Source organism: Aphis gossypii, chromosome X (assembly GCF_020184175.1).
Source record: "Aphis gossypii isolate Hap1 chromosome X, ASM2018417v2, whole genome shotgun sequence".
NCBI classification, from domain to species: Eukaryota; Metazoa; Arthropoda; class Insecta; order Hemiptera; family Aphididae; genus Aphis; species Aphis gossypii.
Genome location: NC_065533.1, coordinates 615,708 through 639,043, shown reverse-complemented (window position 1 = coordinate 639,043; position 23,336 = coordinate 615,708). Strand labels below are relative to the sequence as shown.

The following is a 23,336-nucleotide window of genomic DNA, read 5'->3' as shown; positions in this document are numbered from 1 at the left end:
CGACGAACGGAAACAAAACTGTTACTATGGCACTAGTAAATAGTACTTTAAGATAGCTACAGTATCGTGGTGTAGATTGAATTTAATCTATCATAATTAGCGAGACAAGAAGTATTGAACATGTATTAATTTTGGTCAAGGTTTGTTGTTACTATCCGGCTCGAAGGACCAAAAAATGTATGCGCCCAACACTGGGGCTCTCGAAGGACCACTCGAGACTGCTCGAGAACGAGAGGAGCCAAGGCCGGCCAAGTCTGACGCTAAACGCCGGCCACGGGGCGGGTAGGCAACCAAATATGTTCGCGCCTTATATAGTACAGGTAGGCAATATTGCGTTCGGTGACAACACGGAGGAACGGGACGAGACACATATATATATAATAGAGCACAAGGGAAGCAGGATGATACAATTTAGTTAATGGGGCCGAGGGGCCCTGTGGTCGATCCGGTCTGGTGCAATGACCACAGGGGGGAGCTATCAATGGGACAACTTAAAAACTACTTATAATTAAGGCAGGTGTTGGCAGGCTGGGGGCTGGTTGGCTGGTGACGGGTACAACTGGACGACCGGGGCGGCCTCTCACACAACCCACAGTGGGTGCTGGCGGTCTTACGCGGTGACGCTCTCGGTGGTGGTACTGCCGTGGTGGTGAAGTCGCGTCGCACAGTACTCGGAGGACGCTGGCTATGGTGAATGAATGGATGAGGTGGTGATATGGTGAAGAAACTTACGAAGTGGGTCGTGGTATGAGGGTGTTTATTTTGATTCTTCACAGTGAAGACAGTCCGTGAGTGAAAGATCACGGACGAATAATAATAATAATAAATGGAAAAAATACGTGATTGCGCTCAATGCGACTAAAAAACATCAAAAAAACGAAAAACGTACAAAAACGGTAAGTAAGAAAAAACAATAATAGTAATATAAAAAAAAGGGCGTTGGCCGCAGAGTAACAACAATAATGATAATAATAAATGATATAAAAACAAACGATAATAAAACATATGTGACCAAAGGCCGACTAATAATTGTTTAAGAAAAAGATGTATAACAAAGAGAATAAATAACATTAAGACTAGATAATAATATGATAATAATTTAACAATTAAACATGCAGGACGGAGTGGAGTACAGGGGAGACGGGAGAGATAAGGACGGTTATCGTTGTCCAGAGTAGCGGTCCGATTTGTTCGGCGCGAACAACAAGGTTATACGTACAAATTATACATTATAATGGTTGACATACTATAAGTTTATAATTATTTTACAATATAAAAAAAAAAAAAATATAACACATTTACATGAATATTTACAAATTATTATACATTATAAAAGAGGGTGACATAAAAATTGTATTAGAAATCATACTAATCTAACTTAAAATCTATAAATTAACGTAAATACTTACAAATTATACATTAGTTTCAAGTTAATGTGTTGCATTTACAAAAATATACATTAATCTTTTATTTTACGATACATAATAAACCTAAAAATTATTTACATTCAATATATGACAAAAAAAAAAATATTTACTTATAAAATGAAGAAGCTTGTAGGAGTCGGGCTGGAAATATATAAGACACGTCGCGTTTTGTGACAGATGACACTTTATTACAATTATATTATAATAATTAATAATACATTAATACTGTTCGTACGTCCGGCGACCGTTGTTCAGGTTAGACTGCCGACCGACCCCACGACTTCACCGATCACGGGTCGCGCTATCGCGAATTTAGATAAGCAGTTACGGTCGTTGCAATAACGACTGCGACATACTCCCTCCAAGTCCGCGAGAGGCGACGGTACCACCACAGGTTAGTGTTTCAGCGTGGTATCGGTCTCGACCACTTCCATGGCCTCGATCCACCGCGGCCAGTTGCTGCTCCTGGGTGCTAGCCACTGGCTGCTGGGTCGGTGACTGCTTCGTTGGCTGCTGGGCTGGTCGCGTGTTTGCCGGCTGCACCGTGGGCTGTTGGGCTGGCTGCGGCTCTAACGGCTGTACCGCGGGTTTCTGGGCTTGCGGCTACAAAGCTGGCCACCGAAACCGGTCTTGCCCATCCCGGACGGCATGGCGTTGGTACGCCGGTTAAGCACTACCGGTGCAGCCCATGGGGATATACTAGGTTCCACAAAACCTTGTTCTTCCATGTCTCGCAACTTGCACCATCTCGGCAATCATCTCTTTTTTCTCTCGGGAGTACCCGTAAGCGTTTAGAGCCACCTGATTTGGATCCTTGAGACGGATCTGGTGTTCTATCACTGGAGTTCTGTCTTCCTCTCCGGAGAAAACCTCCGGATATTGGCATAGAACTTCTTTGACCTGCACACCGTACTCTCCTTCGGGTAAACCTACGGTCGTTAAGTCCACTCCTACGGTGACCGGAGTTACTGGATTTCTGCAACTCATGGAAACACGTCTTTCTTTCCCCAGGTGGATTATGCAACCATTATAATCCCAAGTGACTAGTCGCTCCACGAGGAAATCATGGCCCAGGAAGATATCTCCAATGAGGTCGTCTAACACTGCTGCCTGAAGCTTACCTCCAGATACAGTATCCGGGCCCGAAATTCGGAAAAATCCGTTATTTCTTGGGTCCGAAGTTCCATTTCTTGGGGTCAGTTCTTGTAATTTGTGGTTTCTGTACCGAAACGTTACTCACTGACCGAGGTGAACTTCGTTGCTTACCACTCTTCGGACGACTCGTGACTTTTTCGTCGGTTACTTCCTGGCCGACCGGAACCCGTCGATCCCGCCGGTCGTTTTGGCGTTTCCCGACTCCGACTTTTTTTTCGGACATGCAGCTTGCCAGTGGTCATAACTACCACATACTCTGCATCCTACACCCAAAGATAGTCGTTCTCTCGGATTAGGCACCTGGGATTTGCTAGCATGTTCAGCTTTTCTTCTATCCAACCATTTTAATTTTGGTGATCCGCTGGTGCTCTCTTCCGCCTTATCCGATTCTACGACCTTACTACCATCTAAAATGTGGCAAACGCACTTAGTTCACTGAACGATTTCAGCCGTTCAATACGTGCATGAATTCTAAATTCATCACGCATGAGCCCAACTACTGTTTTCACTACCGCTTCTTCAGTCAGACCAAGATTTAACCTCCGATACAACTGGTACTTGTGAAGGACATACCCTCCTAGTGTTTCGGCCTTGGTCTGAGCGGTACTTAACAGTTCCGATTATTGGCTCGACTGTAATTCGTCCCCGTTGAACTTTTCCAAAAGCTTAAACTTGAACTCTTGCCATGGCAAGTCCAACGCCCTCATAGTTCCCCACCATGTACCTGCCTGTACCATCAGCTGAGGGGCCAACTTGGTCACCCATAGAGCTGTGTGGATACCAGTTTCTTCAAATATTGCTTCGGCCTGGAGCAAAAACCTCACCGGGTCTTCCTCCCTCTTGCCAGCAAACTCTGGTAGTGACGTACGGGCCATATTCAACTAATTTTGAGGAATGAGCAGGCTGTCCGCGAAGTGAACACGTTTTCCACCGGAAAGATTACTCCGTAACGTTTAACCATCACTTTTACCGGACACTGATCGGTTACCGGAAACTCCGGATACATCCCGATTTCTCGGGTTTTCCCCGACCAATTTGCTCCGTATGTTCGCCTTACGGCTCTCAAAACTCACACCTTGAGTTTTGACCGGAAGATTTTGACTTCTGCCCGGGCAATTTTGATTTTCTCCGGACAAAATTCTGGTGGAGTGTTTGGGGGAAACCCCACGGCATGCGCAACTTGCTTGCGCCACCCGTTCGGTCGACTTAAGCTTTTCTTCGGCTATTTCCCGCTCCAAGCGTTCCACGCTCTCGTTGAGAGTAGCGATTGTTATTTGCTGCTTGTCGACCGTTGTTTCCAACCCCTCCAGCCTATCTAACATCTGCTCCATGAACTGACTTATCAAACTCTTTTCAGAGTTGACCTCATCCTCCTCATCTTGAGCCTCCGATGCCTTTTTCTTCCAGTACCTAGGCTGGCGTCTCGTCAGTTACCCCAAACCGTACTGATCTTGGATCCATGTTTTCCTTAGACCTAATATACTCCTCTAATGCTTGGAGTTAATCAGCCTTGGACCCCCAGTTTCAATACTACGTTTCGATAATTCCCGGTTAATATCGACAATATTTAACTCACTAATGCATTTGCTAGGCATTGCGGTGATTTAATTTACTTGCTATTATCTACCTAATTAAATTACGATAGATACGAGATTAACGTAAATCGGGCGAACGGTGGTAGAGATACGTACTTTCCAACCTATAAATAGCCTAAATCTAATTTATCACTGTAGGAATCACACTAAATTACGCAACTTCTGCCAAAAATTAACACCTTAGGTTGAATAAGTACTTATATTCTATTAAATAAAATTAATACGAATAACTAATTAGGAACCGGTATGATCAGGACATCTATGTAGGTTCTTTTAACCCGATATGTGCTAATTTACTTTAATTTTATGTAAAATTTATTTTATTAAAATTAGCACTTACCCTACTCCTTTTCCGACTGCGACGATATAAGACACGTCGCGTTTTGTGTCAGATGACACTTTATTACAATTATATTATAATAATTAATAATACATTAATACTGTTCGTACGTCCGGCGACCGTTGTTCAGGTTAGACTGCAATATTTAATTAAAAACTTACTCTACACTATGTCGATGATCTAATGTATTTATTTTATCGTCTAGTACCACCCTCTTATCGTCATAGATATTGTAAGTCAACATCTTCGTCCTGATTGTCATCAGTTGATGTTTGAAAAACCTAATAAACATATTATCCTTGTATCCCTGTATGGAAATACCAGTTTCTCCAAACAAAATACTTTTTATGGTCTTCAAGAGCCATGTATTTTTTTTTTGGGATCAGCCCAATAGAACATATTAAATAATAAACCCACCATACAGCATATACTGTGACATCGCCCATCCGTGCTAGTTTTTACATATAAAATTTAAAAAAAAAAAAATTAAGTTGACAATTTTTTTGTTGTAAAATTATACTTACAGTTCTAATGTATAATCTATGTTTATCTTTAGCCTCATCATAGTCCAGGGTATTTACATTGTTCACCTTCGCATACCTGTTACTCGCCTGCATCAACCCACCACGTTACCTATAAAAACATATAAAAGATTATTATCATATCTACATTTTAAAAATAAAAAAATAATATACTAACCATTCTCAAGCATTAATAACATGTTGTAATCTGACAACAGCTCCAACTTTTTTCCCGTGTACTTCAACATCGCGTCAAAACTAAGTCCTGTGGCGGTGAAGTAATGGGCAGCGTCCAAGTTATACGTCCTCATGTATAAGTCGCGGAAGTTCTCAAACACGTCAGCCAGCAGTAAAACATCGATTTTAAGGTACAAATTACGGTACTCACAAAACGTCATGCAATCGAAGTGGTCCCAGACCTCTTTCGCGTGTTCATATCCCGTTCTTGGTCAACGTACTATAAAAACTCCTTATACTCGGTAATCTTGTCTCTCCAACCGACTCCAACTATATGTGTACTCGTATGGATACACTCCCTTCCTTGTTACGAGTGGCATATCCCCGACGACAAATACTTTCGTGGTTTCACGAAAATTCACGTGATCTGGTGATATTAAGTTTTTGGAGAGTGCAGACAAACTTGAATCGATGAATCTGAATTTTTCTATGAACCACATGATGAATGTATTTGACAAATATTTGGTAAACGAAATAAATTTTTCCTCGCTATTTGGTATCATCTTAATAGTGTTAGTGTCATGACCAAGTTCCGTCACTATCAGGTGCGTGCCATAGTTGAAAAGGTTATGGAAAAATATAGGTATGAATTTTGGTCTTTGCAATTTTTGATTGCACACATTACACAGAGCTTGCCTATATTTCCTTGAGAGATGGCAATGGTCAGCTGTTTTACGATGTAGTATTTCAAATGATGAGATAAAGGTAATTTTGCATAGATTACAGTGCGTCGCTGCTTCATGCACCTCTACGTCTTCTGCGATCATGTTAATTGGTATATTTGTCTTCATTAATTTCTCAATTTTCTCCGTAACTGTTTTAACAAAATGTCTTCTACCACATCTTGCCGACTCTCGCTTCCTTTATCTATCACCAGCCCTATCGATATCTCATACTCTTGCAAAAGCTCCACCTGTACGTCACCCGTCGTTGCTCGCCTTCACAATAAATCGTGCTCTTTCCCTTATCTTCATCTGTATTTGTTAACATTGTCTCAAAATTCACGAAAATCACAATAGAATGCCTCTGTCTCTTACTCCACGCATCGAAATCAACGCATTTCTGCTCCTTCAGCATCTCTTGTAATATCGGATAGTGAGCCCCGCAAATCAGTTTATGGTGATTCAACGCTACCTGTCTATTTAGCTTGTATTTATGACACCTGTCGTCGAAACTCATAAAACACTGTTCACAAAACACAACTCTCTTTATTTCCTGTTTTCTGTGCATGTATGAGCAGGAAAAACTTAGAAATGTATACATAACGACTGTTGTCGCCGTGCTTCACCAGCAGCAGATCGAAGTGGTCGGACTTCTCTTCATCAACGACACGTAGCGGATGCATCTCTTACGTCGGGTACTTCTGCGGCGGTTGAAATTTTTTTTTCGAGTCCATAAACATTTATCGACACGGTCTTATTATTTTTCTCGAATTTAGGTATATCGGTCAGAGGTGTCGGGAACGATATACAATAAAAATTATACTTGTCTTCATGCTTTTTATAATTTTCTCTGACGCAATATTTATATTTATCAAATAACCAATCCGTGACATGTTTCGCTAGTGCAGTCCACTTAAAACATAGCTCAGCAATGTTTTGAGGATTTATTGTAGATTGTTTCCTATTGATAAATTCCGGTAATTTTACGTAAGATGAATCACTCATCGGTGTATATTTAATATTTATATACAGTTAAAAATAGACCGTCTGTTATCTCCAAAGTAAAGCTACTTCTTCTCCCGCTATATTCATCTTTCTCATTTAATAACTTAACGTAAGCCCTCCCAACTCTCAATAATCTCTGTAATGTCACTATCCGGGAAAATTTTGACTACCAATGTTTTAAACGCTTGGTTCTCTGACGAGCTTGCACGTTGGAATGGTTATAAGTCGCCCCCGGCTTCTAATTGAATTTAATCACATGGTGTTTTTAATCACTCTCATCTCGGGCATAAGCGAACGGAGGAACTCATGATAAATATGAATATTGGTAATATTTTTAGAATAATACCACACGATTTTACGATTCACAAACGACGATATTTCAATAAATCCTGGGGATTGAAAGAAGCCCATGCGCTCTTTTTTCAGCCTAGAAGCTGACGTATTTGTGGAAGAAGTACTTTGCCGTTATCGTCCGTAATTTTTTTTAAAATAAAAAAACCTAATTAATATTTATTGCGTTAAATTTAATTTTGGATCTTTTAAATTTCTAATTAATCTCCCAGCTAAAGAATTAAATCGTATGATCTAATAATTAAAAAAAATATTTAACTTGCAACTGCTAAATATAACCATCGAACTTATATTTTATAAAAAACTAATTTAATGACACGTAATTTAAAATCTATGTAACTTGTGATTGATTAATAAAACTAATTTAACGGTACGTACTTTGAAAAATTTCGAATAAAATGTGAAAAATAAATATATCCTATCTGTATATCTTTTAAAATAAAATCAATAATGCTGGATTGCATAAACGTTCATTAAACATTTAATGAACCAATAGTGCGCTATTGAATGAATAAATTATTTAATGGATCATTAAACGTTCATTAAACTTATTGGTTTCTTAAACTAGAGGTAACCAGATCATTAAATTAGTTATCAGATTTCGGCTCACTAAATATTTAAGCAACGGTTTATCAATAGACTTGTAAATTATAAGTCTATGGCCTATGTGTTTATCGCACAATTATATATTTTCTTAAATCTAAGGACAGATTATATGCCTACGTTATATGCTCTACGAGTTATACTAGTTATTACAATTTGCATATTATATACCTACATATATTATCCATCTATAGTAATTTTTTAGTAGTATATAATAATAAATCGTTAATCAATGTCAGTTAGTTCAGCAAGAAGTACATCGGATTCCGATGATGAATTTTTCTTGGATATGTTATTTCATCTACCAAGGCCAAGGCTTTTCCGAGATAGAATAAATTCTCTCGAAGAGTTTGATGACCTCGATTTTAAATGCCGTTTTAGGTATGTAAATTTTCAGATATTATTTTTAATAGACCACTTATGATTTGAATTTTATAAATTAATGGTACTATTATACAAATATTTTTTACGACTTATAAATAATTCAAAATTATTTAGTGATTACATTTGCTTAGGTCCAAAAAATTTTAGTTCTATATAAAAAGTGAAGTATCTGCAAACGCATTATGAGCATTTTCACTTCTAACAACTATTAATAAAAATACACTAGCATATGAAGTACAAAAATTTGCTTTACAGTTTAATTCTATTACTAAAATATGAAAATTACAAAAGCTTTTATTGATATTAGATTTATTGAGCATTTATCATTTTCTAGATAATATTCTTATCTTTAAATTTGATAATAGGTAAATTTACAATAATATTAAAGCTAACGTTACAAATTATGTTTTGCCGAATGCAAATTTGTTATGATATAGGCATGTTAATAAAACAAAGACAACACGTGTGTGGGTTTAGCGTCCTCTCAATGAATACAAAAATTAACAAGTAAAAAGCGGAGCTAACAATTTTTAGTATAACCTAAGGGCCCCTTGATCAGATTGCAGACTGAGCCTATACATTAGTGTATGTTTGGTTACGTCTAACATACATCAATGTTTGTTTATTACACTTATTATAAGAATAGGATATCTCTACATTTATTATACATGCAATTACATCTATATAAAATAATACTATATTTTAATTAATAGGCTTTCAAAAGAAAGCTTTGGTGTTTTAATGCATCTTATTGTTGAATATGTTAAACATGGAACAAAAAGAAATATTGCACTATCTCCAGAAGTACAAGTTTTAATAACTCTTCGTTATTATGCTACTGGAACATTTCAATTAAAACTTATATAATATATTAAATTACAATATAATAAACATAAAAATTAAAGTTTCACTATTAAATAAATACATTAGGCGCAATTTCAATTTTATTCTTCGGGATGGAGGACTAGAGAAAATGTTGTTGCGTGCCAGTATCAGATTTGAATCCAAATGGTTAATTTGAATGAAAGTTAAACTTAATAACGTAATATGTTTTATTGCATACAAACAAAATACATGTAACAAATAAATAAGTGGCTGAGTGACGTGAAAGTGCTCAGTTGTTGATAGCTTTGGTACATCTGCCGTTGCTGGTCTTCAGGCTCCCTTATATATTGTGGTGCGTCTCTTGTTTACGTCGTGTTGTCGCCTTCTGGGTAAAACCAGGTGTCCTTGTTGTTGTTGCTGCAAATTCGGACACGAATTTGAGAATGTGCAATAACATCTCAAATGCATCATTATTGGTGCGCTTACTATCCCGACACGTGTCATGGTCATACTAACTTAGCCTTGTAATCTCGTAGATATCTTATAGATATCTCGTAGCCATAACAATGTACAATATGTATATATGTATAATATATACATGTCCTGGATTATTTCTTTGATTTGGGAGGGGGTGGAACTATGGCTAAGTTTAGGGTATTAGCCTTACCCCCCCCCCTTATTTGCGCCTAGGATAAATACATTTTAAAGTAACAAATACAAATATATTAGTTATACAATTTTAATCTCAGGCAGTTATTGGTGATCATATCAGAGTTAATAAATCTAATGTATGTAGAACTATTAAAAGAGTTTCAACTGCTATTGCTCTTCTTTGCCCTCAGTTTATAAACATGCCTCAGAACGCACATGAAAGAAGTATAGTTTCCACAGGGTTTTATAAAATAAGAAATTTCCCACGTGTTATTGGTGCTATAGACTGCACTCATATACGAAAACAAACTCCTAATAGTGATATTGGTGAACGGTTTCGTAATAGAAAAGGGTATTTTTCTTTCAATGTTCAGATTATATGCAATAGCAATATGGAAATTATGAATATTGTTTCTCGATAAACATAAATTATTATACTGTACCAATAGACCAAATAGTATAATAAATTAATAATTATATATTATAAGTGGCCAGGATCTGTTCATGACAGTACAATTTTCGACAATTCTTTAGTAAGAGCAAAGTTTGAAAACCATGAATATGGGAATAATGTTTTTTTGATAGGGGATGGTGATTATCCATGTCGAAATTATTTAATGAATCCACTCTTAAATACGAGAACACAAGCAGAAGAAAATTATCAAGTAAATAAACAACTAAATCAATACTTATACTTACTAAAGAAAACTACTAATTACAAATGTACTGGGTGATTTCTTAAGATTTCTTTAACTTTCTTTTACCATAAGGTTGTGTTCTAATTGGCAAGTTTCAAATTCTGTTTTTGCTTTAAGAAGCTTAATTTTATGCATTTCGTCCTCAAATTTCGATGTTTTTTCTGTTTTTTCAAGTCGTTTATCATTTAGAACAGCAAGGCCTTCATAAATTTTTTTATTGCCTGTACTACTTGTCTGTTTGTTATTGCATAATGAGGTTGATGAGGATTCTGCATGCTTAATGTGTTGAGGAGTGTTAGAATGTAAGGAAGTGGAAGTGGAACTGGAAGTTTTAGGAGTGGATCCGTGCAAAATACTCAGTTTTGAATTGTTTTGATCCAAATCAGCTGTTAGCAAGATTGAAAAAGATAGGAAGGAATTATTTTAAATAAAGAAAGGACTAATTATAGACGTGTCTACAGGTAGAATTTAATTGACTACTATTTGAATAATATGTATATGTAATATGTATACTTGTATGTGAATAAGTACAATGAATATTGCTATTGTATATTTTATATAAAAGGACCATATTTTGTTTTTCCATAGATTCTTTTTTTTTTTTTTTAGTGAGATCATTTATAACATTGTTAAGGTCATAGAATAATTGTCTAAGCACGTCTATGAATCTATTGTAAGACACTCCAGTAATTATACATGTATTACACAATAATATAGGTATGAAATAAATAGGAACACTAATTATGAAAGGATGCTAGGAATTTTGAATAGCTATTGATAAAATATTAAGAGCACATACCCATTAAGTTATCCCCGTCTTACAGACATACAACATAGAAAATTTTCATTTACTAGTTTCGATAGCAGTTTTGATATTAGAGCGAATTGATCTATTATCAAACTTCTTGGTAAGAACATAATCTGTGTTTTCTAGTAGGTTTTATTACAATATTTAAATTCTTATACAATTTATAGTCATTTTTGAATTGTAATATTTTATATATTCATAAGTCATAACCAAGCCCGGAATAAGACCTTTAGGTACCCAGTGGCCAATACATGGTGGTGCGCCCCCACAAATGAAAACAACTCTTTAAAAATAATAAAAATGTATTAATTTGTGCCCGAGAGACGTGATTTCTCTTTAACCAAATTTGCTATTAATGCACCTAAAAATTAAAATAAAACTTACAATACATTATCGAAACTGTTGAACAAAAATTTGTTATTTTGTATGTGTGCAGGATGCAGACAACACATGCGGGTATGACGTCCTCCTAATTGATAAAGAAGAAAATGGAATTAATAAACAAATTATTAAATTAAAACATAATATAAATTGATAAATATTTAATTGAAATATAATAAACTATTGAATCATACCTGTCTTCTACCATATTATGTTCATATCTATTTTTTGTAATTATTGTTTATAAAATTTTTTTGTGAAGACATTATACTGATGTAGGTATATGTTGGATGTCTGTTTAATGCATTAAATTTATTTTATTAATAATATACTTACTTGAGCAATGAAAACTTAATTCATCCCCTGAAATTTCTTCAACAATTATTTGGTCACCACTTAAAAATGTTATATCTTCACCTGAATAAAGTAATTAATTTAATTATGTTTTATGTAATTTTATCTTATACTATTATTTAATGAAGTAATTTTTTACTAACTAGCATTATAGCCAGCATCACAATCAACATTGTTTAAAAGTGGATCCATCCTGTCACCGAGTAGACCTATTACTTTTTGAGTAACATCTGATAAAGTTGACGCATTTTTACCACCTCCAGTTTTATAGTGCTGCACCTAAATTAGATATTTAAGTATAAAATCACAAGGTAACATAGTAACATAGTATGCTGAGTGATTTCTCTAAGCCATAATTTAATGTTAATTAAATTGGTGATTATACTAATGAATTGTACAAATTTAAATTGATGTAATATTGTCAGCAACAAATATTCAAATGATTAATAAATAAGTACTTCCTATCATCTTATATTATAATTTCACGACTAAAGATAAATTTATCAAATACTATTGTTAATATTAATTTAAATATTAAATACCACATATTAAAGAAAATAGGTATTACTGATATAAATAGGTATCTAGATACCATAAAGATTCTAACAATTAATATTATAATTTATAAAATTATACAGACCTTGTACTGACTTTTTTCTTTTCTAGTTTCCCTTTTTTGTGTATCATACAAATGTTTTGTTTGGCCTATATTTCTCACACCAGACGTTTGATTTGCATTGTTTGCTACAACAATTTCTGACCATGCCTCATACCTACTTTATTACAACAAAAAAGTAACAATTCAGTTAATTTAAATAAAAATTGTACTTACTTTTACATTTTCAGTAATTGATTTATAAGGCAAAATCAGATCAGTTAAAACCTCTTTTTCATGTTCTGTAAAATTTTTACCTCGTTGTCTCTTCTTAACGTCACACATCGTCACGTCTTCCATTTTTTTAGTTTTATAGGTACCTACACCTTTTTACAAATTCACAAACGAAATTATGAAAACGAAAGTAAATATACACTAGTCACAGGGCAAAGAACGTAACAATTAACAATATAACAATACTTATAGATTATATAAAATAATAAAATAGCCAATAGGTATTCGTAAATCGTATTGACTTGATTTTTGGTTTTTTAACAATTACGATAATATTATCATGATTCATATTTTATTCTAATATCATCTCGATTTGGTGATAACAAACTTCATCAAAAACCACATACTAGGTATAAACCAAAAACAATTTAATACATATTTTATGCAACACAATCGGTTCATTAAAAGTATTTACTCATTCATTAAAACAAACATTTCATTAAAATAAAAATTCATTAAATAATCGCTTTTATGCAACCCGGCATAAGTCTTTTAAAAATCTAATAAATTCAGCCCCAATAAATTAAATAAAACTAACCCGTATCAGGCATCAGCGTTTTGTAATTCATATGTATCCATTGTGAACATACAAAATATCTTCTTCGGAAATCATGTTTGAACCACAGTAGTATGTATTTGTATGTTTTGCGCACTTATGAGCAGGGGAATTTAAGATTTTGGGTTTGGTTAAAATAAAAAAAAATATTTATTTATATCTATTGTTTTATTAAATATAATGCAAACTTAGTTCTAAATTATTTATACTAGTTTTTTCACTTCTATAGTGAATGGTACATATTCTACAATACGATCATGGATTAATAAACAATAAGCAGTTACACCTGTAAGAGATTCTGATGTCTCAATTTCTAATTGGACATATACTGACGAAGCTGCTTAGAAATACCTATTAATAACTATAATTGGAGCATTTGATAGAAAACTAAATGGACATAATATTGAGTTCCGAATATTTTTTTTATAGTATGATTCTTAAAATGAGGTATACATATAATATAATAAGGTAAAATTATTTTTAAAAAAATCTAAATTTAAATTATCATGCGCATAATCTATTGAGTTTAAAAAAAAACTTTTATATTTGTTGGATTACAATGATCAAATACACTACAATAATTTTCTATAACCTAACCTATAATTTTTTCAATTCTTTTGTAACCCAATTATTATGAAACGAGGTTTTTCTAATTTTGAAAAAGCTTTCAAGTTTCATAAAACTTTCTTAGTGGTATCGAGTTTAAGATATTCAAAAGTTTCAAAAGATCTGAACGGGTTAAACAAACTTTTTTCTTTTTCAATGAGTTTTAATAATTTTAATCTTTCTTCATCATCAACAGTAATATGTGGAACCTTACAAACTATTTTATTCGAAACAACTTTTCCAGAATTTGTACTTCCACTAGTTATTATCTTTACAGCGTTTAAATCGCTATGACTTCGAGTTAATATTAGTTCTAATCTAGAATTAACTAATATCTTTTTAAAGTCTTCAAATAGGCCTAACCAATTTTTCAATGGCATGCATGCACTAAATTCTCCATTATTATTTACTGGGTTTGAACTTTTATTAAAAATCAAACCAGCATTTTCATAACAATTATAATTATCAGATGTACCTGACAGATAACCTTTTAGTGAACTTATAATACCAAGTACACGTGTACTATCTACTTATATTCCATTGATTTCAAGTCGTATTTGTTCAAAGAGATAGGAAAAACCGTTATTAGTAAGTTTTACTTTTCCAGCATCTGATATTTGACCTAAATATATAAAGCTTTCATACAGATACGGATAAACATCTGTTTGTAGGATTGATATACGTATTTCATCATTACTATTAAATGAAGTTGTATACGGTGTATATGAATGATATTCGATTTTCGTAATTTTAGAATCGGTTTCAAACGGTGAACTTATATCTAAAATATCACTTTCTGGCATTCTGCTTTAATTTATGACCTAAAGCCTCTAAAATTGTTTTATTATTTGTCGTTATTTTTTTTACTTTATTCGATGTTAAAGGTAATGCTTTAGTCATATGATTAGCAAGATTTATCTTATGTAATGGGCTTATATTAAATTTTAATTCCATCTTAAGACCCGTAACGTTTAATAAATAGTACGACTGTTTATGTCTCTCCTAAATTTTTGACTTGATTAAAATCCTGATCAACTAATTGAACTTTTATTGAATCAATATTTGTTTTATTTAATTTATAATATATTAAATTTGGTAGTGATTGAATTACTTTTGTTCCAGTTACTTCACTTGGGAAAAACTCATAAATCGAATGACTTTGAAGGTGATCACTGAATGATCCTTAAGCTATATTACACATCAATTTTATAGAATTAATAGTGTTTAAATTTACAGCTTTTTATGATCGATGAATTTCATACTTTTGTTCATAGCTTTGGTTTTCAAACCCTAATAAAGGGGCTATTCTATTCATCATATTAAACATAATTTTACCATTATATTTTATGTGTAATCTAAAATCATTAGAATCAATGAAATATCAAATGTAAAATTTGTGACATTTTCATTATTAAAGGATTCTAATTGTCTTATAACTTGATGATTAATATCTTTTATTTCATAACTTGCCGTTTTTATTGCAATAAAACATATATTTTCACCATTACCATTATCATCTATTACTTGTATTGCAAATTTGTTATTAGGTGAATTTATATTTGGAAATGAATTGAACGTCTGTAAACATAACAAAGCTATTCCAGAGTCATCATAAACGTTTAGAGATGAGAAATAATTTGAAGATAATATGGTCTTATTCCAGTTAAACTTAAAGTGATTGATTCATAATTTTTTTTTTTTTAAATACTAAGATCTGTAACGTTTAATATGTAGAACGATTGTCAATTTCTCACTGAAATTAGTAATTGGATTATCGTTGTGGTCAATTAATCGAATAGTTATCGAATCGATATTTATTTTGTTCAGTTTGTAGTATATAAGGTTTAGCGGTGTTTGAATCACCTTCGTTCCGGTTCTACCACTCGGTAAAAACTCATATATCGAATGACTTTGAAGATGATTGTTGAATGATCACTGAGCTACATTACACATTTCTTTTTAATTGATTTAATCGTGTTTAAATTTACAGCTTTTTCTGATCGGTGAATATCGATATTATCATATTATTTTTTTTTCAAACCCTAATATAAAGCTTATACTGTTCGGGATATCAAAATTAAATTTTCTCCATTACATTTTATATACGATCTAAAATCGATAGGATCAACACTCACATTAAACGACAAATACGTTCCATGGTGAAAATTAAAGGTTAATAATTTTTTTAGAATTTTATTGTTAATATTTTCAATATTATTATAATATCCTTATTCAAATATATATGTATATGATAAATTCATGTTAAATCTTTTTTTTTATTTGGAATAACTTTTATTTTCAGTGTGTTATTAGTTGAATTTATGTTTGGAAATGAATTGAACGTTTGTAAACATAACAATGCTATCTCCGAGTCTTCATACACGTTTAGTAATGGGTAATAATTTGTAGATAATGTAGTATCATTTCCAGTTAAACTTAATGTGATTGATTCATACATTGTAAAAATTCAAGACATAAATTACCACAATTAAATGAATTAAAATCTTGATAATTTGAATAGTTACCCAGATAGCAAAAATATATTTTATTAAGATTCAAAAAATATTACTTTTATGATGATATGATTTAATTAACGTTTTTTTTCTTCATTTTTTTGATTAAAATAATATTTAAAATTATTTATAAAATGTCATTTTTATAATATTATTATTATAATATTCTCAGTATATGATTATTTAACAAGTTGACTGCCATGAGGACCATTTTTGGTACTCACGTGGTTTGTCTCCTGTGCCACATATTTTAAACACGTTTTGTTCTACAGGCTTTGAGTATCAGTTCTGGAACTCACACCGTTTGACTCTCAGGGTTTGAGGGTCAATTTTGGTACTCATTTTTTTCGTGATTATGTCACTGAGAACCATTTCTGATACTCAATTCGTTTAATGGAATAGAAAGAGGAAAAAATATTCAAACTGAATACAACAAACAGCGCTCAAATTCAATGTTTTTTAAAATAAAAATGTAATTATTAAAAAAAAAAAAAAAAATTATACAACTCGTATTAATGTTATACTACTGTATACACTTAAAGCTTTTTCAGTTAAAATATTAATAAATCAAACATAATATATTTAAAAAAAAAAGTTATACAACTCGTATTCATAGTATTCTCTTTAAGCTTTTTTAGTTAAAATATCAATAAATCAAACATAAATATATTATAAATATTATTATTATTATATAATATATAATTATAAATTATATTTTTTTTGTTGAATGCAATTTGAAAAAACAATCCAAACAGAGATGTTTAGAACAGCCTTGACACTTCGTTAGTATTTTACGTGTATTTTTTTGTGCGTGTTCCCTTCCACCTTGTTGAACCATTTCGAAATAACAATTTGAGCATCTACCACGATTATAATTAACAATCTTATGAATTTCTCCTTCAGTTGGTTTGGGTATCATTGGTATGTTGGATTTCATTAGTAAAGCTTGAACTATATTTTCTCTGAATTCTGTCACACCCATTTTATTACCAGTCACAGTATTAAATAATGTCAATGCATTTAATAAACTTTTATTTAGTAGAATTTCGAATGCAATTTTTCGATACCATTTTAAAGATCGACAAAGTGGTGAATGGTAAGAATTTCTCAAATCAGAAATATCGACAAAACCTTTTGCTTTATTATAATCCATTATCATTTTTGGTTTGAACAATTTTTGAGCACGTTTATTAGTTGTTTCTATTAAATTGTCTTTGTGCTTTGTTGACAACATAAGTACATCGCGTTTGTCCTTCCACTTCATAATCACAATATTATTTTTATTTTGGCTTGATTTTATTTCACCTTTCTTTAATTTAGCGTTTATTACGTCTTTTGGGTTAAACTTCCTGTTAGAACGTAATGTACCTACAAGATTTGTTGATAGGCTTAAAAGTTCATTTGCTAAACTGACTGATGTGTACCAGTTGTCTGTAAACATGGTTCTACCCTCATCTAAATAATCTGCAGCTAACTCCATAACAATTTTCGTTGAAACTGCCACTCCCGGGATAGTTTCTTGACCAGCATATATTTTAAATCCAATAGTATACCCATAATTTATACATAATACAAATATTTTTATGCCGTATCGATGCCTTTTATTTTTTATGTATTGACGGAACGACAAACGTCCAACAAAAGGAATCACCGATTCGTCAATACACAAATTTTCCCCTGGTATGTTGCATATTTTATATTTGCTCACTAGCATATCAACCAAACCACGAACTTTATACAATATATCACCTCTAGGACATGTTTGATTGTTTGAACAATGAAAAGTTCTCAAAAGCAACTCGAATCTGTTTCTGGTCATATACTTAGGAATATGTGTTTGGTACATTTCATTTGTACTCCAATAACTTGCCAAAGTTGGTAGTGGATTTAACCCCATCCACATAACTATTCCCAAAAAATCTCTTAATTTCAACTGTGTCAACATCAACCCATTTATTAAGTCTAGATTTTGGACCACGAGGAGTTAAAAGTAAATCACGAACATATCTGTTAGTTTCAATAACTAATAAATTAAAGACTTCGTCATCAATAAATAAAGAATAGAAGTCATATGGTGTACCATCATTTAGTGTTTCGAGAATGTCTGGGTTGATTCCAAAAGACTCAGAACTGAACACTGGACTAGAAGTATTACTGTTTATAGGACCCCAACCAGACGAACTTGAAGTAGAAGCGTCATAATTTTCATTTAAACTATTTGAAGCAATTATATCATCAGTGTCAGAAGCGTAATTTTCATAATTTTCATGTGAGTTATTCGAAGGAATAATATCATCATCAATATCAGAATCCTATATTATATAAATGAAATAGGTAGTATATATTTATATTTAATTATTTACTATTATTAGTTAAGTCATACACGATAAAAGTTGTACATTATCTACATATTTATGATAAAACGATTGACGTTTGTACAATTAAAACGATATACAAAAAATATTATAAATTAGGCAATATTTACCAAAGAAAAGTCAGGATCTGCATCACTATCATCAAATTCAGATAACTCATCTGATGACCAAAGAGCTTGAACAATTTCGTCGTCGTTCATTGTGCAGTAAACCGACGTTTTTAGTATAAAAACGTAATTCTAAAGTCCAGTGGCCTATAACTATATCACGCCACCGAGTCGGACCACTAATGCCGTTTCCTGATTGGATTTAACACATCACGCCACTTCATAGACGTAGATCATCCGATTCTCCATCACGGCATGTTCCATTTTTTATTCGATTAATAATGTTTGAAAATTATCTGAATAATTTTTTATTCGAATAATGATGTTTGAAAATTATCCGAATAATTTTTTATTCGAATAATGATGTTTGAAAATTATCCGAATAATTTTTTATTCGAATAATGATGTTTTAAAATTATCCGAATAATTTTTTATTCGAATAATCGTGAAGAAATCATTCGAATAATAATTTATTCGAATAAAATATCATCTAAATAAAATTTCATTCGAATAACGCTCTACTCTGCCTATAATATATTAATATGTGTATTTAGTATTTACACATTACACATTTAACATTTTGTCTAATTATATAATTTTATGTGAATATAATATATGAACTATACCTATATAATTATTTATGAATCATTTAAAAGAATAAAATAATATAGATGATAAACGAACGCGTGTGACACGTAAAAATGTTCGAATCATTTATTTTATGTGTCTATAACATTTTATACAACTTTTAATTTTTCTTAGAATGTAAGTACTTACACCTTTTTCAATAACAGTGGTTAAGAGGACGCAACAGTAAAAGTGAAACGCATACAACGTCCGAGAGAACGCGCTGTTAGGTGTTTTCGCGATCCGCAAGCACGCGACGTTTTAACCACGCCCACTACTAGTAGTCGGCGGCCGGCCGACGATTGTGTTTATTCGGGACTAATTAGAGTTAGTTAAGAGTCAGTTAGACTTAGTCAGTGTTGTCACTTGCTCTCCGGTAGTTAAGTACTTGTGCTTACCGCTAACGAAAGCCTTTTCATTTATTGTTTTAACAAGTTAATAAACGTATCAATTATCTTATTAATCTATTGTTAACTTATATACCTCATCTCTCCAGCCTACGACGGAACGTGCATTCGTCGTAAAAGAAGCGTGTAGCAACCATAACTGGTTACTACACCGTGTATAGCCCCAGCCTTAATTTAATTTTTGGTTTAAGTTTTTAAATCTGTATATTAGCATGTATTAGGAATGCAGTAATAAAATATTATACAACAACACGTTTCAAGTGTTGCCACCACATATTAATTCGTGGTATAAACTGCTTAAGAGCTAAACATATAATATAACGTTTACGGAAACTCCCGGCCCAGTCCCGGGTGTGCTGACGATAAGTAGACCACTGACAAGTGACAATAGGTAATAAATACTAATATAACATAGAGTCCGTATTTCGAAAATCCGTCTGTTGTTTTTGTTATCGACGATTGACGAATGACGAATGACGATCGTTTTCTACAAAAATTAAATATTATTTATATTTAATTTGGAAACAGGGCTCGCCACTAATCGGTATTATGTTGGCTTGCTACTGTTGTACTGTTGTAGGTAACTTGTAATTAAATTGTAATTTTGTTAAAAATACTAAATACCTACCTAGGTACCTAAACTACCTATACGGCTATACGCCTATACTTTATTTTATACAATTATAAATAAGTGAAGTGAAGTGATGAAACGTCAACAATCATCCATATCGGACTTCTTCAATAAAAAGAAGAAAAATGACCAAGGTAATCTAAACATTTTAATTAAACAATAATTTTAATGATCGTTAATAATTGTGAAAACTCTCATATATTTTATACTGTGCAAAAATATAAATTATTGGATTTTGATCAAATTGTTGGTAAAAATAATCTAAATATGCAAAAATATGCAAAATAAAATTTCACATACTCAACCATAGTACCTTAAAATGGATTTCCATGTCACCTAGCATTTAATACAACTAAGCAATATTGATATGCAAATGCCTGAACTCACGAACCCTGGTTATAATAATATAATATATTTCATAAACGCCCAAACTCCAAAGGCATAAGGTATAACAATATTATTATTATTATATCTCATTTTAGAAAACCAAATAATATCTATCTATGATTTATTAATTAATGTACTATTACTACTATTGTACTAATATAATATTTAAAACTATAGATATTAATGACAATCAATACAATGAACACAACGAGCACAATGTCGATGATCCAGATATCCCCAAGACTGCAGGTATGTGATAACATTTTAATTTTTAATTAAATATTAAGATCAAACTAATTTTTAAATGAAAGTTTAGAACCAAAATTAACTCCTAAGTCATTAATAATATTTATATGTGACAAGTATAAGTCATTAATGCAGTTAGTATTTTTATTTTTAATAATAGTGAGTTTTATCATATTTAACATTATAATTATTGACTTAAATGTAATTAGCATGTGTTTTTTTTTTTTCAGTAAATAATGAAGACACTATTGCTGTTAACGAAAGTTTATGTCAACCAATTGAATTTATAAGAGATGATGACACTCCTGAATGTTGGGACTCAAAACAAGCCAAGTACTTTTGTCAAGAATATCCATGGCTGTATTTTAAAAATAAAAAATTGGGTTGCAATATATGCCATAATGTAAATTTAAGTCTTAATAAGAATCAAGTATCGCATGTGCATGTTTCATCAAACTGGACTCAATGTGAAATTATTCCATCTGGAGATAGTTTATCTAAACAAATGGCTAGTTTGAGGAAAAAGATCTCCAAGCATAAGTGTAGCCAATCTCATATCAGTGCAGAGAACATAATTCATCGCAGTAAGCTAGAAACTATGGATCTACAAATTATAAAAAATAATAAATTACAATATGAAAGTATAGAAAAAATATTTAGAACAGCTTACTTCATTGCCAAAAATCAACGTCCATTTCTAGATATGCCTAAATTAATAGACCTACAAGCTCTCAATGGAGTTAATATGGGTCGAGTGTTACAAACCAATAAATCTTGTGCTAATATTGTTGACCATATTTCTAATGAAATGAGACTTAAAATTTGCAAGGATATTTTTGAAAACAATAGAAAATTATATATTGTTGTTGATGAGTCAACTACATTGAGCAAAAAAACAATGTTAGTTATTTGTTTAAGATGTGCTAATGGTGATTCTCAAGATATTAATATTTTTTTTTTTGATATTATCGAGTTAAATTGTACTTCAGCTGAATCAATTAAAACTGCTATAATCAATAATATGTTAAAACATGGAATCAAACTAGATTTTTTAGAACAAAATCTAGTTGGATTTGTTAGTCTAACATGCTGGGAAGAAAAGGTGGAGTTGGTGTTTTACTACAAAAAATTTTTCTTGACCTCATTATCTGGCATTGTTGCAACCATAGATTGGAACTTGCAGTAAGTGATACTATTAAATAAGTGCAAGGTCTTAATCACTTCCAATGTTTTTTTGAAAAACTTTATTCATTGTATCACCAATCTCCCAAAAATATGACAGAACTTAATGCATGTGCTGCATCTTTAGAAAGCAGGATTTTAAATATAGGAAAGATATTTACAATTCGGTGGGTGGGATCCAGCTTTAGAACAGTACGTGCAGTTTGGAATAACTATGTTGCTCTCCATAAACATTTTCAGGAATCTTCCATTGACAATGAAAGAGATGGAAAAGAAAGATCTAAGTATTTAGGTCTAAATAATATGTTAACATCAAAAGACTTTGCATTCAATATAGGTATGTTATATGATGTATTGAATGAATTATCTGATTTGTCTTTACAACTACAAAAAAGAGATTTAGGTTTGGCAAAAGCTCATACTATGATCGACCGATCAGTTAGAATTTTGGAGAGTATGATTGAAATACATGGACCCAAACTAACAGAAGTAAATTTAGCAAATGAAGAAATGGTTTTTAAAGGCATCCAACTTCATATTCATAAAAGCGTGCAAAAGATTAATTCCAGACAATTTTTCAGAAGTATTTCAAATAATCTAAAAAGTCGATTATTTACTACTCAGTCATCACGTGTTTCAAATGCTTCCTCTAACTTATTTAAAGAAACTTATGATCAATTATTAGCTGACTTAAATGTATTTGATTCAAATGCCTGGCCAGACAACTTCAACATTCAGTATGGCGATGATAGCATTCGTCACTTGTCACAAAAATTCAAAGTTGATGAAGTTTGTGCTGTTAGAGGTTTTCGT

General features: G+C 32.2%; 1 protein-coding gene and 1 pseudogene across 1 annotated transcript; one reads left to right on the top strand and one right to left on the bottom strand.

Moving 5' to 3' along the window:
* Positions 1 to 10,505: 10,505 nt before the first annotated feature.
* On the bottom strand, positions 10,506 to 13,022 carry LOC126551702 (uncharacterized; annotated as a pseudogene).
* A 7,759-nt stretch (positions 13,023 to 20,781) lies between these two features.
* LOC126551701 (E3 SUMO-protein ligase KIAA1586-like) lies at positions 20,782 to 22,527 on the top strand. Its single transcript, XM_050205720.1, has 4 exons — positions 20,782 to 20,842; positions 21,273 to 21,344; positions 21,572 to 21,925; positions 21,989 to 22,527. The coding sequence occupies exons 1-4, from the start codon at positions 20,782 to 20,784 to the stop codon at positions 22,525 to 22,527; spliced, it is 1,026 nt and encodes a 341-aa protein (XP_050061677.1).
* The last annotated feature ends 809 nt before the right edge of the window (positions 22,528 to 23,336 follow it).

Excerpts from the sequence above, each read along its gene's own strand:
- LOC126551701 (XM_050205720.1), top strand. The coding sequence starts at position 20,782 with ATGAAACGTCAACAATCATCCATATCGGACTTCTTCAATAAAAAGAAG. Across the intron at positions 20,843-21,272 it reads AAAGAAGAAAAATGACCAAG|ATATTAATGACAATCAATAC; the intron begins GTAATCTAAACA and ends TTAAAACTATAG. Across the intron at positions 21,345-21,571 it reads AGATATCCCCAAGACTGCAG|TAAATAATGAAGACACTATT; the intron begins GTATGTGATAAC and ends TTTTTTTTTCAG.